At 28.0% G+C, this 19852-nt stretch overlaps 1 protein-coding gene across 8 annotated transcripts in view; it reads left to right on the forward strand.

Moving 5' to 3' along the window:
- LOC129906529 (guanine nucleotide exchange factor DBS) overlaps nt 1-19852 on the forward strand; it is a 208407-nt gene that overhangs the window by 177676 nt on the left and 10879 nt on the right. For all 8 annotated transcript variants that reach the window (XR_008770822.1, XR_008770823.1, XM_055982312.1 and 5 more), the window contains exons 13-14: nt 9698-9814; nt 18226-18321. Coding sequence is in view for 6 of the 8 variants with exons in the window: in XM_055982312.1 (XP_055838287.1) it covers nt 9698-9814; nt 18226-18321 (213 nt within the window). In the remaining 2 variants the exon portion in view is untranslated. The remainder of the gene's footprint in view (nt 1-9697; nt 9815-18225; nt 18322-19852) is intronic.

Consider the following 19852-nt stretch of genomic DNA (forward strand, 5'->3'; position numbering starts at 1 on the left):
TAAATTTAGTTCAAGGAAATAAAAATGAAGAGCTGATTTTCTTGTTTTATTTTACTTTGTTTTTTTCTGGGTCGCCCCAAGTGAACCAAGAATGTATAGGAAATTTGCAAAAATGTTAGTGAGATATTATTAGACTAATAGAAAAAAACAACTGTCTGATGTGTCCAAAAATTTTCGCCGAATTGTATCCGTTAGGTATAATAAATTAAACTCCAACATTTAATCTGAACAAATATCATCAAATAATTTACATAATGAACTTGATTATAAGAAAAAAAAAGTTACAGCCAAAAAACATAAAACCAATAAACGACAAACAAACGCAAAAAAGAAATACAAAACAAAACTGTCTGAATGCTAAATTAATATAAAATAACGGATCAATCACACAAAATCTTCGAAGTTCAACAAAATAATAACGACCACGACGACTTCTTAGATGATGATGATGATGATGAATAAAAGAAAGTCAACAGGTTTAAATACATTTGACGTTAGGTTTTTGAATCTTTATAGTTTTAAGACAGGTTTATCTTTTAAAGTGCATTTTAAGTTTTAATCTTTTTTGTTGTTTTTTTTTTTTTTTTTTGTTTGTGCGAAATTTATTTCAATTCAATTTTGACGATAAGGAAAAAAATACACAAAATTTATTGATAAAATCAAAATTTACTGCACTAGTTTTGTCAGCTGGCGCGTTGTTGTTAATTAAACTGGTTAATTTAGTCGGAACTGGGCGTCATTTTAAACGTTTTTAACGGGTAGTTAAATTGATGCCCGATGGTTGTATTTTATAAAGTTGTAATCTAGTTTACAAGTCAGGTTTCGTTTAGGTTATGAAAAGTGTCTGCTGGAAAAATATTACCATGTAAATATACTGCACATTAACAAGTCTAAAGGAATAAAGGAAACCGAAGAAAATGAATTCTGCTTTTAATTAATAAGTTAAAAAAAAAAGATTACATTAAAAACAAAACAAAAAAAACAAAGCTTGGGACTTGAAGCACTGACATTGAAAACTTGCATTTAGTAACAACTTGAATGTGGTCTTACCAAGTTGAAGGCTGAGGTTATAGTAATTTCATAAAGTGCAAACTTCATAGTTAAATCAATCATACAACAGAGGCACTTGGCTTAGGATGGTTATTAGGGTGGGGTCAACAAAATTATGAGGTTTTTTAGTTCAATTTATTGGCACTTCCAAAACGTAATTACCAAGTTAAATGTCTTAATATAAATCTTCGTCATCATGGTTTTTTTTAGCCTTAAAGGGGTTTTGATACCAGACCAAATTGGAATACTCCTCGCAAAGTCCACAAGGTGAAGCCTTCATATCTAAATTTAAAACTGATGACTACACAATAGCAATGTTTAGAAAATGGCACTCAAAAATAATCTAGATTCCTTATTGTTTTGCGTAAAGAAAATAGTTACAAAAAAAATTGGTTTAAACATGTTCCACATACGCCCGAGTGACAGTTTCAATAAAAAAAAAAACAAGAAAACAACTATATTATATCAGGATTGTAAAAATATCAATTTAAAAAATGCATTTGAAGTAAAAAAAATATTTATTGCAAATAAAAATAAAATTGCTTTGAAAAAAATTATTTAGGTATTACAACTGAAAAATATATTCATTAAAAATAAAATTTTACTGCAACTGAAAAATATTTGCATTTGAAAAAAAAAATATTTGTTGCAACTAAAAATATTTTGTATTAAAAAAAATTGTTATTGCAAATAAAATTTTTATTGCAAAGAAAAATATTTTGCATTGAAAAAAAAAAAATTCATTGCAAATAAAAAATTTTCGGCATTGAAAAAAAAATCCAATGCAAAGAATGAGCATTAAATATTTTATTTTTTTAATACTCGTCGAATTCCTTAAAATTTGGACCATACATAAACTTTTTGAACTATAGGTAATATTGAAGATAATATAAGGTAAAAAAGTCAAATTTGTAAGAAATTCGACGAGTATCAAAAAAAAATATTTAATGCATTAATTTTTTTTTCATACAATTTTTTTTTTTTTTTCAATGCAAATAATTTTCAGTTGCAATACAATTTTTTTTTAATGCAAATATTTTTAGTTGCAATAAATATTTTTTTTTTCAAGGCATTTTTTTTTTTTTTATTTGCAATAAATATTTTTTTTTAAATTGTAATGGAGAGCAAATGCATTAAAAACAAAAAGATTTTTTTTAACCCTATATTATATAAATAAAACCTAAAAGCGCTTTATGTTACCTTTCAAAAGGTCTTTAAGCTGACTAAATAAAGGAACTTTAACTCATTTCATTAATAACTTTAAGTTTTAAACCTTCGAGGTTAACTGAATACCAAAAATAAATTTTGGCCAATACACTGAAAATCCAATTTGCATGCACTGAATATGAGAAGTATCTAATTTCAAATAATTATTATAAAATTTATTGAGAATACTGAAAATGTAAGAAATTCTTTACCAATCAGATTAGCAATAATTCAATTTGCATGCAAAAAAAGTATTGAAATTTATTAATTACTATGAATATAGATGGTTACAGCTCATTAAATATTTGTTTTAATAAAATTGCTTAGAGTAAGAATACGAAAAATGAAATAGATATAATTATTTGCTAGTACGAAAAAGAAAAAGAAGTTTTTAGTAAAAAGTGAAGCTCCAATTAGCATTGAGTTTGTTTTATTTCATATTCATTCTTTTAATTTTAACATAAAGTACCTACAATTGTGTACTGTTCTTTTTTATCTTCTTATATCTAATAATTTCACCAACCATTACTTTCTGTTCAAAATTTGTTTATCCATTGGATATCTTCTTCTTCGTTTAGGCTTCCTTCCACCAGCAAACAAGAACTAGTTGTTCACATAAGAAACTCGTTTATAACATTTTTTGTATTACAAATAGCCATCACAGCCAACTCTAGTCGATGGTTTTGTTTTCTTTACATATATTCAATGCTCTACATTTGAACTTAAACAAAAAAGAAAGAATAACTAATGTAGGCTAATTAAGGTCGAATAAAGAAGAATACGCAAAATAAACGACACACATTCAGTTACAAAAAAAAAAAAATAATAAAGAAAAAAAAAATCATAATCGGAACAATAAATGCACTAAAAAGAAAAAATTGCAAACAAAAAGTCAAAGTTTTCATATGAGACACGTGCCGGCGCTTTGCAAATTGCAACATTTTCAAACAAAGTTTCAATGAAATTTGAATTTTGTGTTTTGTTAATTATTTTGATTATTCATAGAGTAGCTTCAAAATTAGATCACAGTTTATAATATTCAATGCAAGTTGACAAACCAATACCCGAGAAAGTGAAACCCAAACCATGTGGAAGTTTGTAAAAACTTTGCAGTGTCAGTTGAGTTGTTCGCTTAAAGGCATATTCTTATTATTTACTTGTGATATGGGTACCCTACAATAGGAGTAAAAATCGAACTGGAGATCAATCAGACATGACTAGACGATGATAAAGTATGCAAAAAAGTAGTTCTAGAAAGTCTATCTCGAGCTGCAGCTTAACCCTTTCGAACCCAAGCTATGAAAATCAATATTAAAAAATGTTTTTTCAGTATCATCGTGTCAAAAAAATCACAACTAAGAAATATGAATAGCAAAAAGCTATTTTCTGAAATATTAAATAGCAAAAATAATGTGTTACTCTCTTGTTGCATGTAAGTAACATGCACTGCCTACGACCACCAAAAAAAGTCGGACAACTGGGAAAATAATTTTTTATGGAACAATAATGTATGCTACTTCTTCTAAGCCAAAAAACAAAGCACTTTCTGGATTAACATTTTTTATATTTTTTTTTTTTCAAAATTATGACCATATATAAAAAAAATTTTTTTTGCAAAAAAAAAGAAAAAAATGTGAATTTCAGTCCCTTTTTCGATAAACAAAAATTAAAGGTATGATATTTGACTAACTTTTTGTAATAATCCAGTAACAAGGCATTATTATCTTTCAATTGAGCCATCGAAACCTAAAAAAATATTTAATGGAATATTTTTTACAAATTTTTAAAAATATGTTACATGAGAGTAACGCTGGGTCCGAAAGGGTTAAAGAACTGCAACTTCAAACTTCGTAGTTCAAAATTTGTGGATGTCCCTAGACGAGGAGAAATTTTAACTTTTTTTAGGAATGAAATGAACTCTACTTGTCAGATGATCAAAAAGAAAAAGATTGTTTTTCTCAAAAATTTGCTTTTCAAAGTAATCATTTTTGGGATTTAAAAAAAGAAGTTTTCTTGAAAAATCAACTTTGGTACCTATTATGTGTCAATTATTATTTTTTTACAAATTTCCTTTTTGAAAATTTATAGGTAAAAAAAAACTAGGTAAATAGGTATTAAAGGAAAACAGTTCTAATGCTTTTCATTTTATTTTTTTTTTCTAAAAATTCTTTCTTATACAAGAAACTAAATGACATACTTCGTTTAGAGGTTATAACCATTTAGAAATGTTTTGTTTAAAATTTTTTTTTTTTTTAATTTCTTTAAAAAATCGTCAAGTAGCACAAAAGGCTAAAATACACCAAAATATTTGGAGTATTTTTTGCACTTTCGTGATATACATTTTGAATAAAAAATATACCATTTTCTCGTATATAATAAACTCCGCTGGTTAAAAAATTAAACCGATTTTCGGTATATAAATAGAGCTAGAAGTATAAAAAAAATGAACTGGTTTCTGGTGAAAAGTTATTCCTTTGAAACTGAAAAATACACAATAAATCTATGGATAAAATACACCATTTAAATTATTCTGATTTATAATTTAAACCAAAATTTATTTTTTTACCTTAAATAGTTTGATGAATTAAAATTTACACTATTTCTTATGAAATAAATGAAAAAGAATTATTCTCTATCACAATATTGCCATGAGAAACTAATGATTAAATATGAATTTGATAGTAGAGTAACTAAAGCAAATTATTAGGGAACCCGGCCGAACAGCTCTGATTTTGACGATTTTTTTTTTCAAACGTAGGTAATTAAAAATACTTTAAAATCTATAGATTAAAAATTGCCGGTGTTGCCGTATTATTTTTTAAAATTAAAATTAAATTTTTTTTTAACAAAATAATTTTTTTTAGCTTAAATTTCATAAAACAAATGATAGCAAAAGATTCTCTAGGTAATTTAAGGAAAATATATAAAAGGCAGTAAGGGACAATCTTCCATCGTTCAAGCGATAAATGCAATTTTCTAACATTCTGACCTCAATCACAAAAAAAATATTTTGAAAACAACGGAAACACCTACAATATTTTAAGATACATTTTTAAAAAGCCAGAAGCTCATTCTTATCTCTTGAATTTAAATCCACTAAATTTGATCAAGACTTTTTGAAAAAATGGTCCTCAAACTCAGAATTAAAAAAAAAATGTTATTAGAAAAAATTAAAATGACTTTTTTCCAAACTTTTTCTAATAAAATATGAATTTATTTAAAAAAAATTTTTGGCCATAAATATTATCAGTTGAATTTCGAAGCAAAAAAGGTAAAATATATCACACTTTTGAAAAAAAATGAAAAATTACTTCAATTTCAATGGTTTTTTTTTTTAATAAAACTGAATTTTTGCATTGAAATAATTAATTTTCTCAGAGACTGTGGTAAATAGGAACTTTAAATTTTTGCTATTTAACTTTCAACAGTAAGGGTTATTAAATGAATAAAAAATAATTTTATGTTTAGATGTTGAACTTTAAAAAAAAAAATAAGTTACATTTTTTTTTTCAAAACTTTTATTAAAAAAAGTTCTTCGAAAATAAAATACTTTTTAATTTTTTTCATAAACCATAATACATATTGACATTTCCTTTTATAATTTAAAATCGTAATAAATGCGTCCAAAAAAATTTGAAAATAAATGCATTTTATATTACGACCAAGTTTAAAAAACGACATGTTAAAATTTTTTCAATAATTTTTTTTTTTTCAAAAATCTGAGTTCAATTACCATTCTTTCAAAAGCCGTTCATTCAATTAACTTAATTTTAATTTTACATATATTACTAAGCTTCTAGCTTTTAAAAAATGTATATTTGAATATTGTAGGTGTTGCCGTTGTGTTCAAATATTTTTTTTTGTGTTTGAAGTCAATTAATAAGAAAATTGCATCTATTGCTTGAACTATGGAAGATTGTCCCTCACTCCCATATATTTTTTTTCCTTGAATTTCCTAGACAATCTTTTGGCATCAGTTAATTTATGAAATTTAAGAAAAATTTTTGAAAAAAATTTGTTTTTGTTCACAAAAATCTTCAATTAAATTTAAAAAATCAAAACGGCAACACCGGCAATTTTTAATCTATAGACTTTAAAGTATTTCTAATTACCGACTTTTGAAAAAAAAAGATCATCAAAATCTAAGCTGTTCAGCCGGGTTCCCTAATATTGCCAATTTTTAAGCTTTAGTTACTCCACTATGAGTGCCTAATTTAAGAACGAAACAAGTTCTGTCTACTGATTTTAGATGGGGTAGTATCCATCTAAAAATCGAGCGCCTCAAAAATCTGGACACCTCAATGTCGGCTATGGGGTTAATAGAACTCACGATATAAGCTTTTTTAACTAACCATATCAGGCTTTTCAATTCAAATAAACAAACAAAAATCTAAACAAAAAAAGCTTCTAAAACATAATCGTATAAACGGCTTATATATAGTTCTATTGGTCACATCCTCAAGATTGGGGTGTTCAGATTTAGGAAAAATAATAGAGCATCAGCTTATATATTTATAATTTCAAATAGTATAAATTTAGCCCATTCACATTAACTGGAAAACTTACGTTATTTAACCCCCCAAAAACCGTATAAAGCACAAAATTAGAGTTGTCAGACCTTTGAAATCGACATTAACACGCGTATGGCTGCAAAACTGCGTACTTATATTTTGGTTATACCTCTACTCCCAAAATTTTCTCGGCCTACTATAGCAAAAAAACAGCTTTTTTCTTACTTTTGACTAGTATATGGAGAGTTTCGGAGTTAGATTACTTCTACAATACGATGGTGACAATAATTGTGGGCTCATTTTATAGGTAATTATAAGTACTACAATTCATTCTTGAAGAATTATCCAAACAAATCAAAAGTTCTTCAGATATATGAAAAAATGTCATTTTGTCCCAACCTTGCGATACAAACCCGCACTTTGACCAACTATAAAATTGTATTTAATCAACTCACGGAATTGTTTTGTATATCATTTCTTAGATAATTTTATTGTTAATAAGTCTTATCTTTGTCATTTTTTGTTAAAATGAATAACAATGGAGCTATTCAATAAAAACGATACCAATCTCTTTTCCAAGATGGCGGCTGTTCCCAACCTCCAATTATCCCAACAAATTGACTTTTATGATAAGGACAACCACCCGAACACATTCCATGAAAAAAATTTTGTCCCGCGAAAAATGCGATTTAAATTACTAATTTCCCTGGGCTATAATTTGTTTGTTGTTTTTACATTTTTTTAGAAGCGTTCTCTTATTTTAATATAAACGAATCGAAAAAAAACTACGAATGCGTACTATCATAGTAAAATAAATTAATCGCTGTCTTCATTATTTAAATGGCGGCCATGGAAAAATATGGCGTCTCCCATTTATGCAGTCTGGTGAATTTTATGTCCACAGGCTGTACTTCCTACACCAAAGAGAATGTACAAAATATACCGTTTCGGTTGATTTGAGAATCGAAAAATGTTATGGTGTATTATAAAAACAATTGAATATCGGCGTATTTTTTGCGCGGAATCTCAAAACAAATGTTGAAATTTTGCTCAGAAAAGATGATGGTAAAATTTTTATACCATCTTTTTTGATAAATACACCATTTTATTCAAATTTCTCAATTTTACACCAAAATTAATGAATTTACACCAATTTATACACTAGTGTGGTACTTGATTTTAACATTTTTTTTTAAAGCTTTAATATTCCAAGTTAACATTTAACATAAGAAGTACTTGCGACACAGCTTTTCATTTTTAATATCTCCATTGGAATGAATACCTACATATCCGTTTTGAGTTATTGCAATTTTCGATTTGGACTAAATTTGGTACATTTATGATGTAATGTAGGTATATATTAAAAATACGCGTTTTCAGTTTTTCCAAAAAATTCTAATATTGGAAATTAAGTGTTGCTATTTTGTATTTTGGTTATTCCGGTTAACTTCGTTAAAGGATGAACCGATGCATTTTCTCCTTTTTTTGCAAAATATTTACTCTTAAGTAAAAATTAACCTTCGACAGCCAAAATATATTTTTTTTACGCATAAGATGTGTACATTCATCTCAAGATGTCATTTTCGTCAAAAATCATTTTCGGAACAAATAGATTCTTAAAACTGGTGAATCAATTTCAATTGGTTTACTAATATATACAATTTATGTACCAATACCATTAATTTCTTGTTCTCTTCTTCTTTCTTTGCGTAAACTGTCACGTAAGGTTTTATGTAGAACTTACATTTTTAAGTTTAGCTTGAGCTCTGAGCTGTTTTCTAAAAAAAATTTCATTTTCTGTTTGCCACACCAAATGTAATGGCTTCTATAAAGCTACTAATTGAATGTTTATTTAATTCGAACGATAACTGCTTGGATTTTAACCTCATTACCACTTCTCCCTAAAAATTCTGTCTGCTGAATTTTCCTTTCAATGCATCCCACTTGTATTCTAAATATACCAAAATTTAGAAAGAGTAAGAATAAATTCAGTATTGTAAAATGACCAGAGGAATAAGTAAAAAACAGACTTAACTCCTAGAACTCCCTCTTTATGGCATTCTGTACTACCTTAACCACGATTGATATCTCTAAATAAATAACTTTGACCTTCATTTATCTAAAGATTTATATTTAAAAAAAAAAACCATAACTATTAATATCATACAACAAGCTTACTTCGAAGTTCCGGTTAAGATTTTAGAAATTTAAACTAGCTAGCTGACTCCTTTGCTATCAACCATCTTTTATTGTTTTTAGAATGTGTTTTAACTGACTTGCATTGCCAAATTCAAGTCAGGCGTTCAACTATATGAAAAACACTTTGATCTCAAAAATCCGATCTGCATTCCTGAACCTATCTCAACTCAATAAATTACAATCCTAGAAAAACCATTTCACTTTCAACTTCTCCAAACTCTAACTCACTAAAATATTTTCAACACATTCACTCTAATTTCGCATTCAAGTCTAGTATTCGCATCATCATCATCGGTATGCTTCTTATTTTCGCAGTGATTGTCTTTTTTTTTTATTTCTACTTGGTCCAAAAGATCCGGTAACAAAACAAAAAAAAAATAAAATCGCATCACGAAATGATGATTTTTTTTTCAAAAAAATAAAATAACAATTTAATATTCAACACAACAATCTTGTGTGTGGTAGAAAGTTGTTGAGATATTTATTATATCTCTTTTGATGTAATCAATCTGCTGATGGATGATTACCTTGCTCCTCCAAAAAGGCAGTAGTAATCAACAAATTTATAAGCCCAAATAGAGACATTTTCTCCAACACCTTCGATATCTAAATAGCTCAGATGATTGGTCTTTAATCGAGGAAATCTTAAAAGATATAATAACTTACAACTAAAATACATTTTGCGACATTCTTGTGACGTTCTTCAATCTTTTTTTTTTTTTTCTTTACAGGCTGATGTAATACACGACATGAGACCAAGATCTATGGATGGAGTCGTTGACTCAGGAGTTTCATTAAATGGCGATACCGGTTCTAGTCCCGACAGTGAACACATGCAAAATCAACAGGTAAAGCTTTGACTAACTATCTTGTAAGCCGGTAATGGGCTTTAATGTGGAAGTAGTCATACACATTAATAATTCCTTTTAGCGATTATCGCTGTGATTATTGAGGAAAGTTTCCGCAAAATACTCTATTAGTTGCAAAGTGGTTACCACAGAGTATTGCAGAAGATAAATGAAAAGATACCATATTGAGCAGAAAACTGGAATCAGATATTTAAATCTTCAGGGGTTTGAGAATGGGTGTTTTCATAAATGTTGGAAATTTTCATTAGTGCGATATAGTACAGTACATTTATTCTCATTCGATAAAGAATTAACTAAATATCATAACCCTGATTTTTCGCAATCGTGAAATTCACCTTTTGGCCGCCATTTTGGATTTTAGTTTTTATTCTCGACTTCTGTTCATTCTAGTTAAAAGTTGGTTTTACCAAAACGTAGACAATCGCGTCTTTTATATTAAGAAGACTTTTTCGATATTCTTAATATTACAAAAGTTACAAGCCAAAAAAGTAGAAAAAACGAAAAAAGTTTTTATCAAAATTTTGAAAAAAACCTTCCGAGAAAAGATTCTCTACAACCTTTTTCTGTATTGCTATAAATAAAAAAGTTATTGATACTTTTTGTTGTCGAGATATTTAATAAAAACTAAAATCCAAGATGGCGGCCAAAGGTGAATTTCACGAGTGCGAAAAATCAGAGTTATGATATTCAGGTAATTCTCTCTATGAAATGAGCAAAAAAATATTGCTGGATCAAATTATAAATGAAGCACAATTTTAAGCAGTCACTGAATGGTCATAAACCTCAGAAAAAAAAAATTAAAAAAGGCCACAGAATGAGTTTTGTTTAATAAAAGTTAGGTTAAGTTAGGTAAAAACGGCTGTCAGGAAAACGACTGACACACTTAGACGACTTATTGGTCTGTTTGTTATACCATGATTTTGAAAGAAACTTCCTCACTAATTAATAATGGTTGAGCAAAAAAATATTTTTTAACACCGAAAATTTTTAAACCGTGTTACATTAGGGTGGCGCGAAAAAATAAAAAGCTCAAAAACCATATTGGTTTTTTTCTAGCAGCTCTAGTTTTTGAAATACTTAACTTTTCATATTCATATTAATTTTTAAGTTTTCCTTATTTTGAGCATTTATTAAAATTTTCCAGAAAAAATTATATTAAACTTAATGTATTTGGGGTCAGTAAACCTAAAAATAACATTCATTTAATTCTAGGAGCTATATTTTTTGAAATGTTTTAGTTTTCCACATTTTAGGGGTAATTTTGTACTAATTTTAATGTTATGGTTATTTTAACTGTTTGTTAAAATTTTCCAGAAAATTTTTTATCGAACCTAATGTAGGTATTTGGGTTTATTATGAATATAAATCACACTAGTTGCTTTCTAGGAGCTCTATTTTATTAGACATTTTACTTTTTTACATTTTGAGGATAATTTCATACTCTTTTTTTTTTTTTAGGTTTTATTATTACAAGCGTTTTTAAAGTTTTGCTGAAAAAAATTATTTCGAATGTAATGTATTTCGGTTCAGTAAGTAAAATAAAAATACAAAAAATTTTGTTTTTAATAAAAAAAATTGTAGGAATTTCTATGCCTTTCATGTATGAATAATTTAAAAACTGAAGCTGCTTGAAAAAAAAAGTAATATTGTTTTCGGAATCAGCACCATAAATTTAGTAAGAAATGATAAACAACGGTCAGGAAAATTTTTGTGTGTTGAGCAGTGATCGATGGAAAAAATATTTTTAATTGGGGTCGTCTAACATATTTTAGAGCCACTGAAAATTTTCAATTTAAACTCATTTGGGCCGAATTTATTTAGATTTACTAAAGTTATGACTTCTAAGTCCACAGTTTAAGCTATATATGTAAGTGAAATAAACTCGGTTTAACAAAAATCGGTTTATTGAAAAAATCTATTACAATTATACTTCAAATAATGACATTTGACATCATAAATGTCAGAATTGTTTTATGGGGTTTTCGTTTGGTAAAAAAAAAAACAAATATGTTTTATCTAAATCTGTCATTATATACCTTTGTATAAAAAAAAATGAATTTTTATCAAACGAAGACTCAATTGAAAAAAAAAAGTACAACTATGTCACTCTGGTAGATCATTTATTAGGTTAATATCTTCAGATGGTGAACACTAGTGTTTGATTGTCCCACATTTTCAATTAATGTTTTGAAAATCCTCTGTTATATCAAAATCTTATTGTTTTGAAATATCCATCGAGATTTTATTTGAAGAGAATTAAATTGATTTAAAATAATATTTGTTAGCTTTTCATTACAGAAAAAAAAATTGGATTTTAAGTTTGCTCGTATTAGTAACTGCTTAAACACAGAATTTCTTGTATTTAAAGTTAGACCACAGGTTTAGTCCTAAACATAGGTCTAAATTTTTGTATGAATAGGTTAAGCTCTGGACTTTCAAAGTAATAGCTTAGAAGGAGCTTAGTAGACAACTATGAATACGGCCTATTATCTCAAAAATGATTATTTGAAAATTTTCGGTGTCATTAAAATCTCTATTTTTCGAAAAATGAAAAAAGAAACATTTTTTGCACCATTTTTTACAAAATTAAAAAATAAATTTACTATTAGCAATAAAAACATTGAATGAAGAGTCAAATAAATTTCTTTATGAGTTCTATGCAGCCATCAAATTTTGGCTGCACAATCTGACGTTTACGACACAATGACATTTTTTAACAGCAGGTCTGCAGTTGGACTAAGTTATAATACGATCGCAGATCTGGCTTTATGAAAACTTCTAACACAGGCCTTAGTTAAGCAAATTTTTATGAAAGCTCTGCTTCTTAACCAAACCTCAAAAGTTGTATGTATAATTGACAAGTTGTCGAAATTGAACTTGTCAGAGGTGATTCCCAATTCACTGAATAACTTATTTTCTAAATTGTTTTGAATTTTGAAAGACATTTCACGCCTTCATGAAAAAATAATCATCCCCCATCAGCATTATCTCTCTACCACTTACTTAAGTGTAAACCCATCAAAAGTATTTCCTTTTTCTGCTGCAAAAGTTGCAACTGCAATGCATCACGCAGTTGAAATGTGATCTTGTTTTTTGTTTCGGCGGCGTCCAACAAAATAAATTATGGCAATTCATGATCTTCATCACATAAAATTGTGGTGCGTGCAACATAATCTACCACACAATCATTTTTCCTCTCTCACAAACACTTAGAAAATGATGATTGTGTTGCATTATAGTTGCATCAGTTACACAAATGTTTTATCTGTGATATTGGCATCTCCGTTTAACGTCAAATCTTTTCTTGGTCGCGATATCTGGATGTGGAAACAATATTTATTTTTTTCTGTGTGGCAGGTAGATTGAATGGCATAATAATTTATCACAACACAAGATACTCGAGCGAACTTAATTTTAAGTTTGTAAGTGCAACCAAACAGGTTGAATTTTAATTCAATGTAACTACACCGTAGACTTTGGTAGTAGTTTTGTTTTGCAATGATTTTTTTTTTTTGCTGATATTTTGTCTCTATTTATGGACATAATCCATGTTTTGTCCTTTTATGATAGTTTTATTTTGTCGGATATGAATCAATTTGAAGTATTTAACAAAAATCGTGACGATTTTGATTCATTTTTGTGTGGATAAGTCATATGGTTGAGGTTTTCTCATTCGTTCAGATTAACTCATTGAAATAAGGTATTTCCCTTCTTTTACGGGTATTATATTAAAATATACTCGATGTACGGCCTAGATACGATTCAATTGCATCAAAAGTGACCATAAAAGGAAATTGTCATATATGTTATATATTTCAACAGAGTTTTAACAACTTGATCATGCATTTTTAAGAAATTTTAAGCAATTATAAGTCCATCTGAAGTTAAAGCGTAATACCAAATGAAGCTGCACGTAAATCAAAATTTGTCCAAGTAGTCCAGACCGTCTAATTATTTAGTACCTCAAAATTCATAAGTTTAGAGGTTAAAATTGGTGGTAAATAAAAGATGAATTGATAACAAAAATGAAAAATAGGATTACTATTTTTAAAATGACAACTTCAATGTAGAAATTAACTAACAACTCTATTTTAAAGGAAATATTTATATATATTTATATTAGAAGATGTTTAGTTTTTCTCAAAAAAGTCTAATAACAAAAAAAATTATTTAACAAAACTTTGCACTGAATGTCGGCTCTTCCCCAACATCAACAAAATTTCTTTGAAATTTAAATCTGTAAACTAACATAAGTGTTAGTTTACAGCAACTACGTCACACAGTCGCCACTCTCTGTTGTTTTTAATAACTTAAAATTTGCCAAAAGTTTATTTTTAATAATATATTCGATCGGTAAATGCGTTTTTTAAAATAATAGTGGGGTAACTCATTTTTTTTTTTGAAAAATGTGTGTTTTTTGCTCAATGGTATCGTATGTTAATATCTTTCAATATAAAAAGTTACTGGTTTTTCTTTTTATATTGTGTAGTGTAATATGGTATTCCGTTTTTTAAAAGCTTGATATATCGAAATACATTGGATGGAGTTACATCACTTCTATTTTGAGCTACACAAAAGTTGAATTCAGTCGCAATTTATGACAGCGATTGGCTTTAAAAACTAACCTTACCAAGCTTTCAATTTTATTTGCTTTATTTTTTTGTTTAAGGTGCTCTTGAAACTTAAGCCAGAAGTGTATGTACATATAAAAATAAAAATTTGTAAATAAAAGTTGTTGTATGCGGGTGACTATGTGACTCTAAATCAATATGTTAAATATTTAGCAGAGGATACATTTTTGACATTTGAATGTATGGTGAATAAAACATTATCTTTGGCTCAATTTAGCTGTGTGAATTTGGATACATTTTTAACGTAGATAAATATTTTTTTTCTGCAAATCGAAAGAAATAATGATTTAAAAAAAAGTATAAATATTAACAATTTACAAACTTCCAACACGCGTTGTCATGTGAATTTTATTTTTGTGTTGCCATTAATGGGTAACTAACAATTTTTTCATCATCAATAAAATGAAATATATTGAAAAATATAAATTTTTCCTAATATACACTCATAATTTTGTACTACTTTTTCAATTTTCTTTCTTTATTTTTAGTTTTTGATTAGTTATTGAAAAAAATACTCCAAAAATTCTGCAAAAAATTTATTCTCTGAAAATAAAAATTAAACCGGCTCCTAGAGCAGGATAAATTTTTGACAACTAAAATTATCCTTTCACCTCAAAAGTATCAAAAATATATTCTCGGCTTATTATTTAACCCGATTCACACACGGTCTAAGGCCGTGTGTGAATTGCGTTAAATAGTTAACACCGTGTAAAATTTTTGACACTATTGAGGTTAATAAAAAAAATTTCAGCTGTATGGATTATTGTTTAGAATTTTGTCTGCCTTTTTTCTGCCATGATACTCCTTTTAAATAAAAAAAAGCATCAGCAAAAAAAAATTTAACTCAAATTTAACCCAATAAATTTTTAACAGCTGAAAATTTTTTATTAACCTCAATAGTGTCAAAAATTGTACATGCTGTTTACTATTTAACGCAATTCACACACGGCCTAAATTGAAAAAGCTAATTATTGAATCCGACCTTTTAGACTGCTCATATAAACGGGGTATTTATACATATCGCTGACTAAGAAAAATATACATAAACACAAGGCTGGTTCAAAAAAATCGAATTTTTTTTTTGATTTTATACTCCGATAGATTGCCAGACATCTCTAGAATATACTCACCAAATATGAAATCCTTTTATTAATGGAAAGGTCCTTCGCTTTGCAATTTTCCATTTTTTATATTATCCTTCTACTAAAAAAAATCATGTTTTTATAAATCGGCTTTTTAGCAGGTTTCTTTAGATATTCTTGTATGAAATTGAACGCTCTACAAAAAAGGCCTTGGACACCATTTTCGTTTCTCTAACCGTTTAAAAGATATTTGACGTCCAAAAATCTTAATTTTGTAAAAAATTAAATTTAATTGAAAAATTAATTTTAATTTAAAAATTAATTAAATTATTAAACATACATACAGCCCTATAATTCTCAGCAAGCGATATTAAAAAAAAAATGTTATTGGGAGCTAATACCAGACTAAAGGTTCCGTAGAACTGTCGGTTTTTCTAGGGTGGGCCATTGATTTTCTAGGGTGGGCCTGCCCCCCCAGGACCCCCCCTTCCTACGCGCATGCTTAAAGGCTCTAACATGCATTTACTTTTATGGACAACTATTGTCTTCTATTCTTTTTTGTTTACATTTAAAAGGCATCAAACTGAAGAAAGTGTTTTTACGCATCTCAAGAAACACAAATCACCAATATGAACTTCACACTTTATATCTAAAGAAAAAAACCGAAATGCGATTTTCATAAAACTTCATAATTTGAATCTACTAGCATTCAGCTTAATTTTGATATCTTTTCATGTCATATCTATTTAATTATTTAAACAATTTTTCATTACAAAAAAAGATAAAATAGTTGTGATATGGTAGTTTAAAAAGCTTAAAAGCTTTTCACTAGCACAAAATTTTAAAAGATTTAGTAAAGCCATTTAGTAAGTAAAAATCCTTACGCTTTTTGGCTTGATTAACTTACTAAAATGGCTTTAGCAATTTACTTAATCGTTTAAAATTTTGCGCTATTGTTTCTAATAGAAAATTATTTAAAAGGTCCACGGGATAAACAGCACAAGTCCATTCCAACTCATTCCAAAAATAAAATTCACATCAAAATTGTGAATATACATATGTATATAGGATGGCAAAGTGCCCGATCTTTGGAAAAAAAAATTATTTAAAGAAAAAACATATTTTAGACGATAAAATATACGATTGCATAAGTAGTTTTGCAAAAAAAATTAAGGGTGATGTAATTCGACATTAAAAGTACCCAAAAACCGTGCGGAATCAGCATACGAAAATCCTTTAGAAAAGTTGGCTGGTTCAAGATGTATATAGTATTTTGTTTTTATTTTTTTTTAATTCAATACTTTGAAAAACGGTGAACTTTTACGAAATTTAGTTTTTAAGTGTTGATAACTGTTTTTTTTACCAAACTTTTTTTAAAAAAACATTTTTAAAAACGTGTAGGTACCTATGTATCCAAACTTTTAAAAAATTCTTTTTTATATAAGAAATAAAATTCCATACTTCGATTCGTGGTCAATATATGATTTAAAACGCTGTTTAACTAATTGTTTTCATGGTTTGATATATAAATTTTAATTTAGTCGAAAATGAGTCGACTAATTGAAACATGACTTACATATGAAATTTTTTTACGATTTTTCGTATATCTTTTATCTTGTTGTCTTTCCAATATTTAGTAGTCAGTTTACTCTGGGATTGAATCGGCAAACACACTTGCCGATAGTTATTTTTTTTTTTTTTCAATAAAGTGTAAGATTTTGTGAATAAAATGACACCAAATATTTGCTGAGTTAAATATCCTATACAAAAAGGGGTTATTTTAAGATTTTAAAGTAGACGAAAATTTACTTAATTTACTTAAAAATTTACTAAACATAAAACCAAAGATTTTTTAATACAATTTTAACATTGCGCTTTTCCTATTTACAAATGATTGGTACTGGATGTAGATTTTTTTTATCCTAGCAATTATTTGTTTTTTTTTTCTGAGTTATCCATAAAACCAAACCAAAATATTCTCCATAAAATTTCTTAAGTGAAAAACTCAAGCTTAATACCGTGTTTCAAGTTGTTACTAATTTCGATGTATATTGTTAATTACCAATTACATTTTAGATCTTTAGGATCAATAAACAACGAATGTTGAAATTAAGCCAAGTTTTTTTATTTATTTGGTCAGCAACGGAAAATTTTTTATAATTTTAATATGCAAAGGGTCACTATGGTGTATGTGTAACTTTTTTTTGCATACAAAAATTCAATCGCTGGCGCTGATTAAATAATGTATTCAGCTGTCCATTTACTAAATTAATTTTTTAATGCTACATCTAACGCGCCTGAAACAGAAAAGTATTTTCTAAGAAAACTAAAAATAATTTCATTGCAATTTTTATTTTAATATAAAAATAGTGCTTTACCAACAGCCTAACTCACCTTTTGAAAATAAGTGTGATAAACTGTAACTAAGCTGAAGTCTGACTATAATTTTCATAAGTTTTCAACAGAATTCAAGCGGATTCCGCTTTACAAAAATAACTGAACTATTAAAAATAAAATTTTTCGTTTTATTCGATCGTGAATTTGAAAAGTTATTGATACACTTAACTTTTTTTCACTTAAAAAGATTTTGGATTTTTTGTGTATTTTTTTTTTTTTGTTTGTTTCAATCCTCAACAATATAATAACTAAATTTGGTATATTTTTTCTCCCATTTCAGGACTCTGAAGCACGTCGTCTTAAACGTGGCCATGTACTATCAGAACTTCTCGAAACCGAACGAATCTACGTCACAGAAATGAGTTCAATCCTTAAGGTAAGTTATGTGCAAAAATTTATTATATATCTATATTTCATACATTACCCCAGATTAAAATGCAAAAAAAAATAACAATAGACTCTACAATTAAATTATTATTAAATGAATTAATAGTCCATTTCGTCCGAGATGTTAATTCGCACAAAAAAAAGAATTATGTAGATAAGTTCGTTGATCCTCGCAACTCCAACTGTTACAAAATATTCTTTAACCATTTTGCAAGTTCTATTATTATTATTCTTCCGACTTGTCTACTTGTGTGTATAATGTGCGTCCGATAAAATTAATGGTCAGTGAATCATCTCATCTCCAATGCAATGAATGAATGCATCGCTGATTTTAATCTTCATAACTTAAAAGTTTTATGCACATCATATCTAAATGCTTGGCTGATTCTTTATGCTGGTAACTGGTGCATCTCAACACAGAATATGACTTGACTTCCATGGTCACATCATAACTGCAGCATTTTCATTCGCGAATCTTTCTTCGAAGTGTTGAGATTCTTTTTGCTGGTGTTCTTGTGTAGTTTTTTTGATTGAAATTTTTATTTGCAAAAATGCGTTACGGTGGTTATGACTTGAGAAAAGCTTCTAAAACTCGACGATCTTTTCGGCTCAGGAAAGTCCAAAACACTGCCAATAATGTTGCTGGACGTTTTAATGCAAAAATTGGCACTTTTAATAGCAGTAAGCCGCCAATTTGTGAGTCACCATTGTCATTTCAAGGATCTTTGTTCGAGGATAGCTTTGACGAAGTCGAAATAATGAATAAACCTCAAGTCAACTACAATCCGAATGACTTTCGACCCAAAACTGATGGTGCTGACAAAAATTACGTCTTCGGAATGAATTTGCTGAATTTCTCTGCTGGCAATATTTTGACTGGAAAGTCGACAAAGATTTTCAATGAAACCAGCAGTAGTTCGGAAAGTAACAGCTTACAACGATTGAAAGATGATAGGAAAACTATATTCAAGGAGCTTATTGAGCTCTCAAGTTGTGATGAATCGGTGGAATATCAGCTGATTAAAGATTACCTTGAATGTAATTCTTATTCGGAAATTGAAAATGATTCAGAATTTAAAGATTATCTGCAGAGGAAGAACTATGTTGACATTCTGGAATACTTAGAAGAACGATGCAGTTCGGCATCGACTATGCACAAAAACTCGCTGAATAATACAAAACAGCTTTCAAACCCTAAAATGCTGCCTCGAACTGATGAATGTACTCATTTATGTGCTGCTTGCAAAGAAAGATTCAAAATGTGGCGTCCGAATGATTTAAATAATCTGCTGAATAAGGATATGCACGAAGAAAATGTTAAACCAAAGACTTTTCTAGCCGCTTACAAAGATATTTATAAATTCTGTTTGGATTTCTTCGATGAAAGTTTCAAAACAAATCGTAAAAAAGACATTACTCTGCTGGATCTTCCAACATTTTCTGAAGAAAAGTATATTAAGATTCTTAACAAGTTTGTAACTGCTCATGGATTTGATTCAATCAATTCTTATGTCGATTCG

The sequence above is a fragment of the Episyrphus balteatus genome, chromosome 1 (assembly GCF_945859705.1).
Source record: "Episyrphus balteatus chromosome 1, idEpiBalt1.1, whole genome shotgun sequence".
Lineage (NCBI taxonomy): Eukaryota > Metazoa > Arthropoda > Insecta > Diptera > Syrphidae > Episyrphus > Episyrphus balteatus.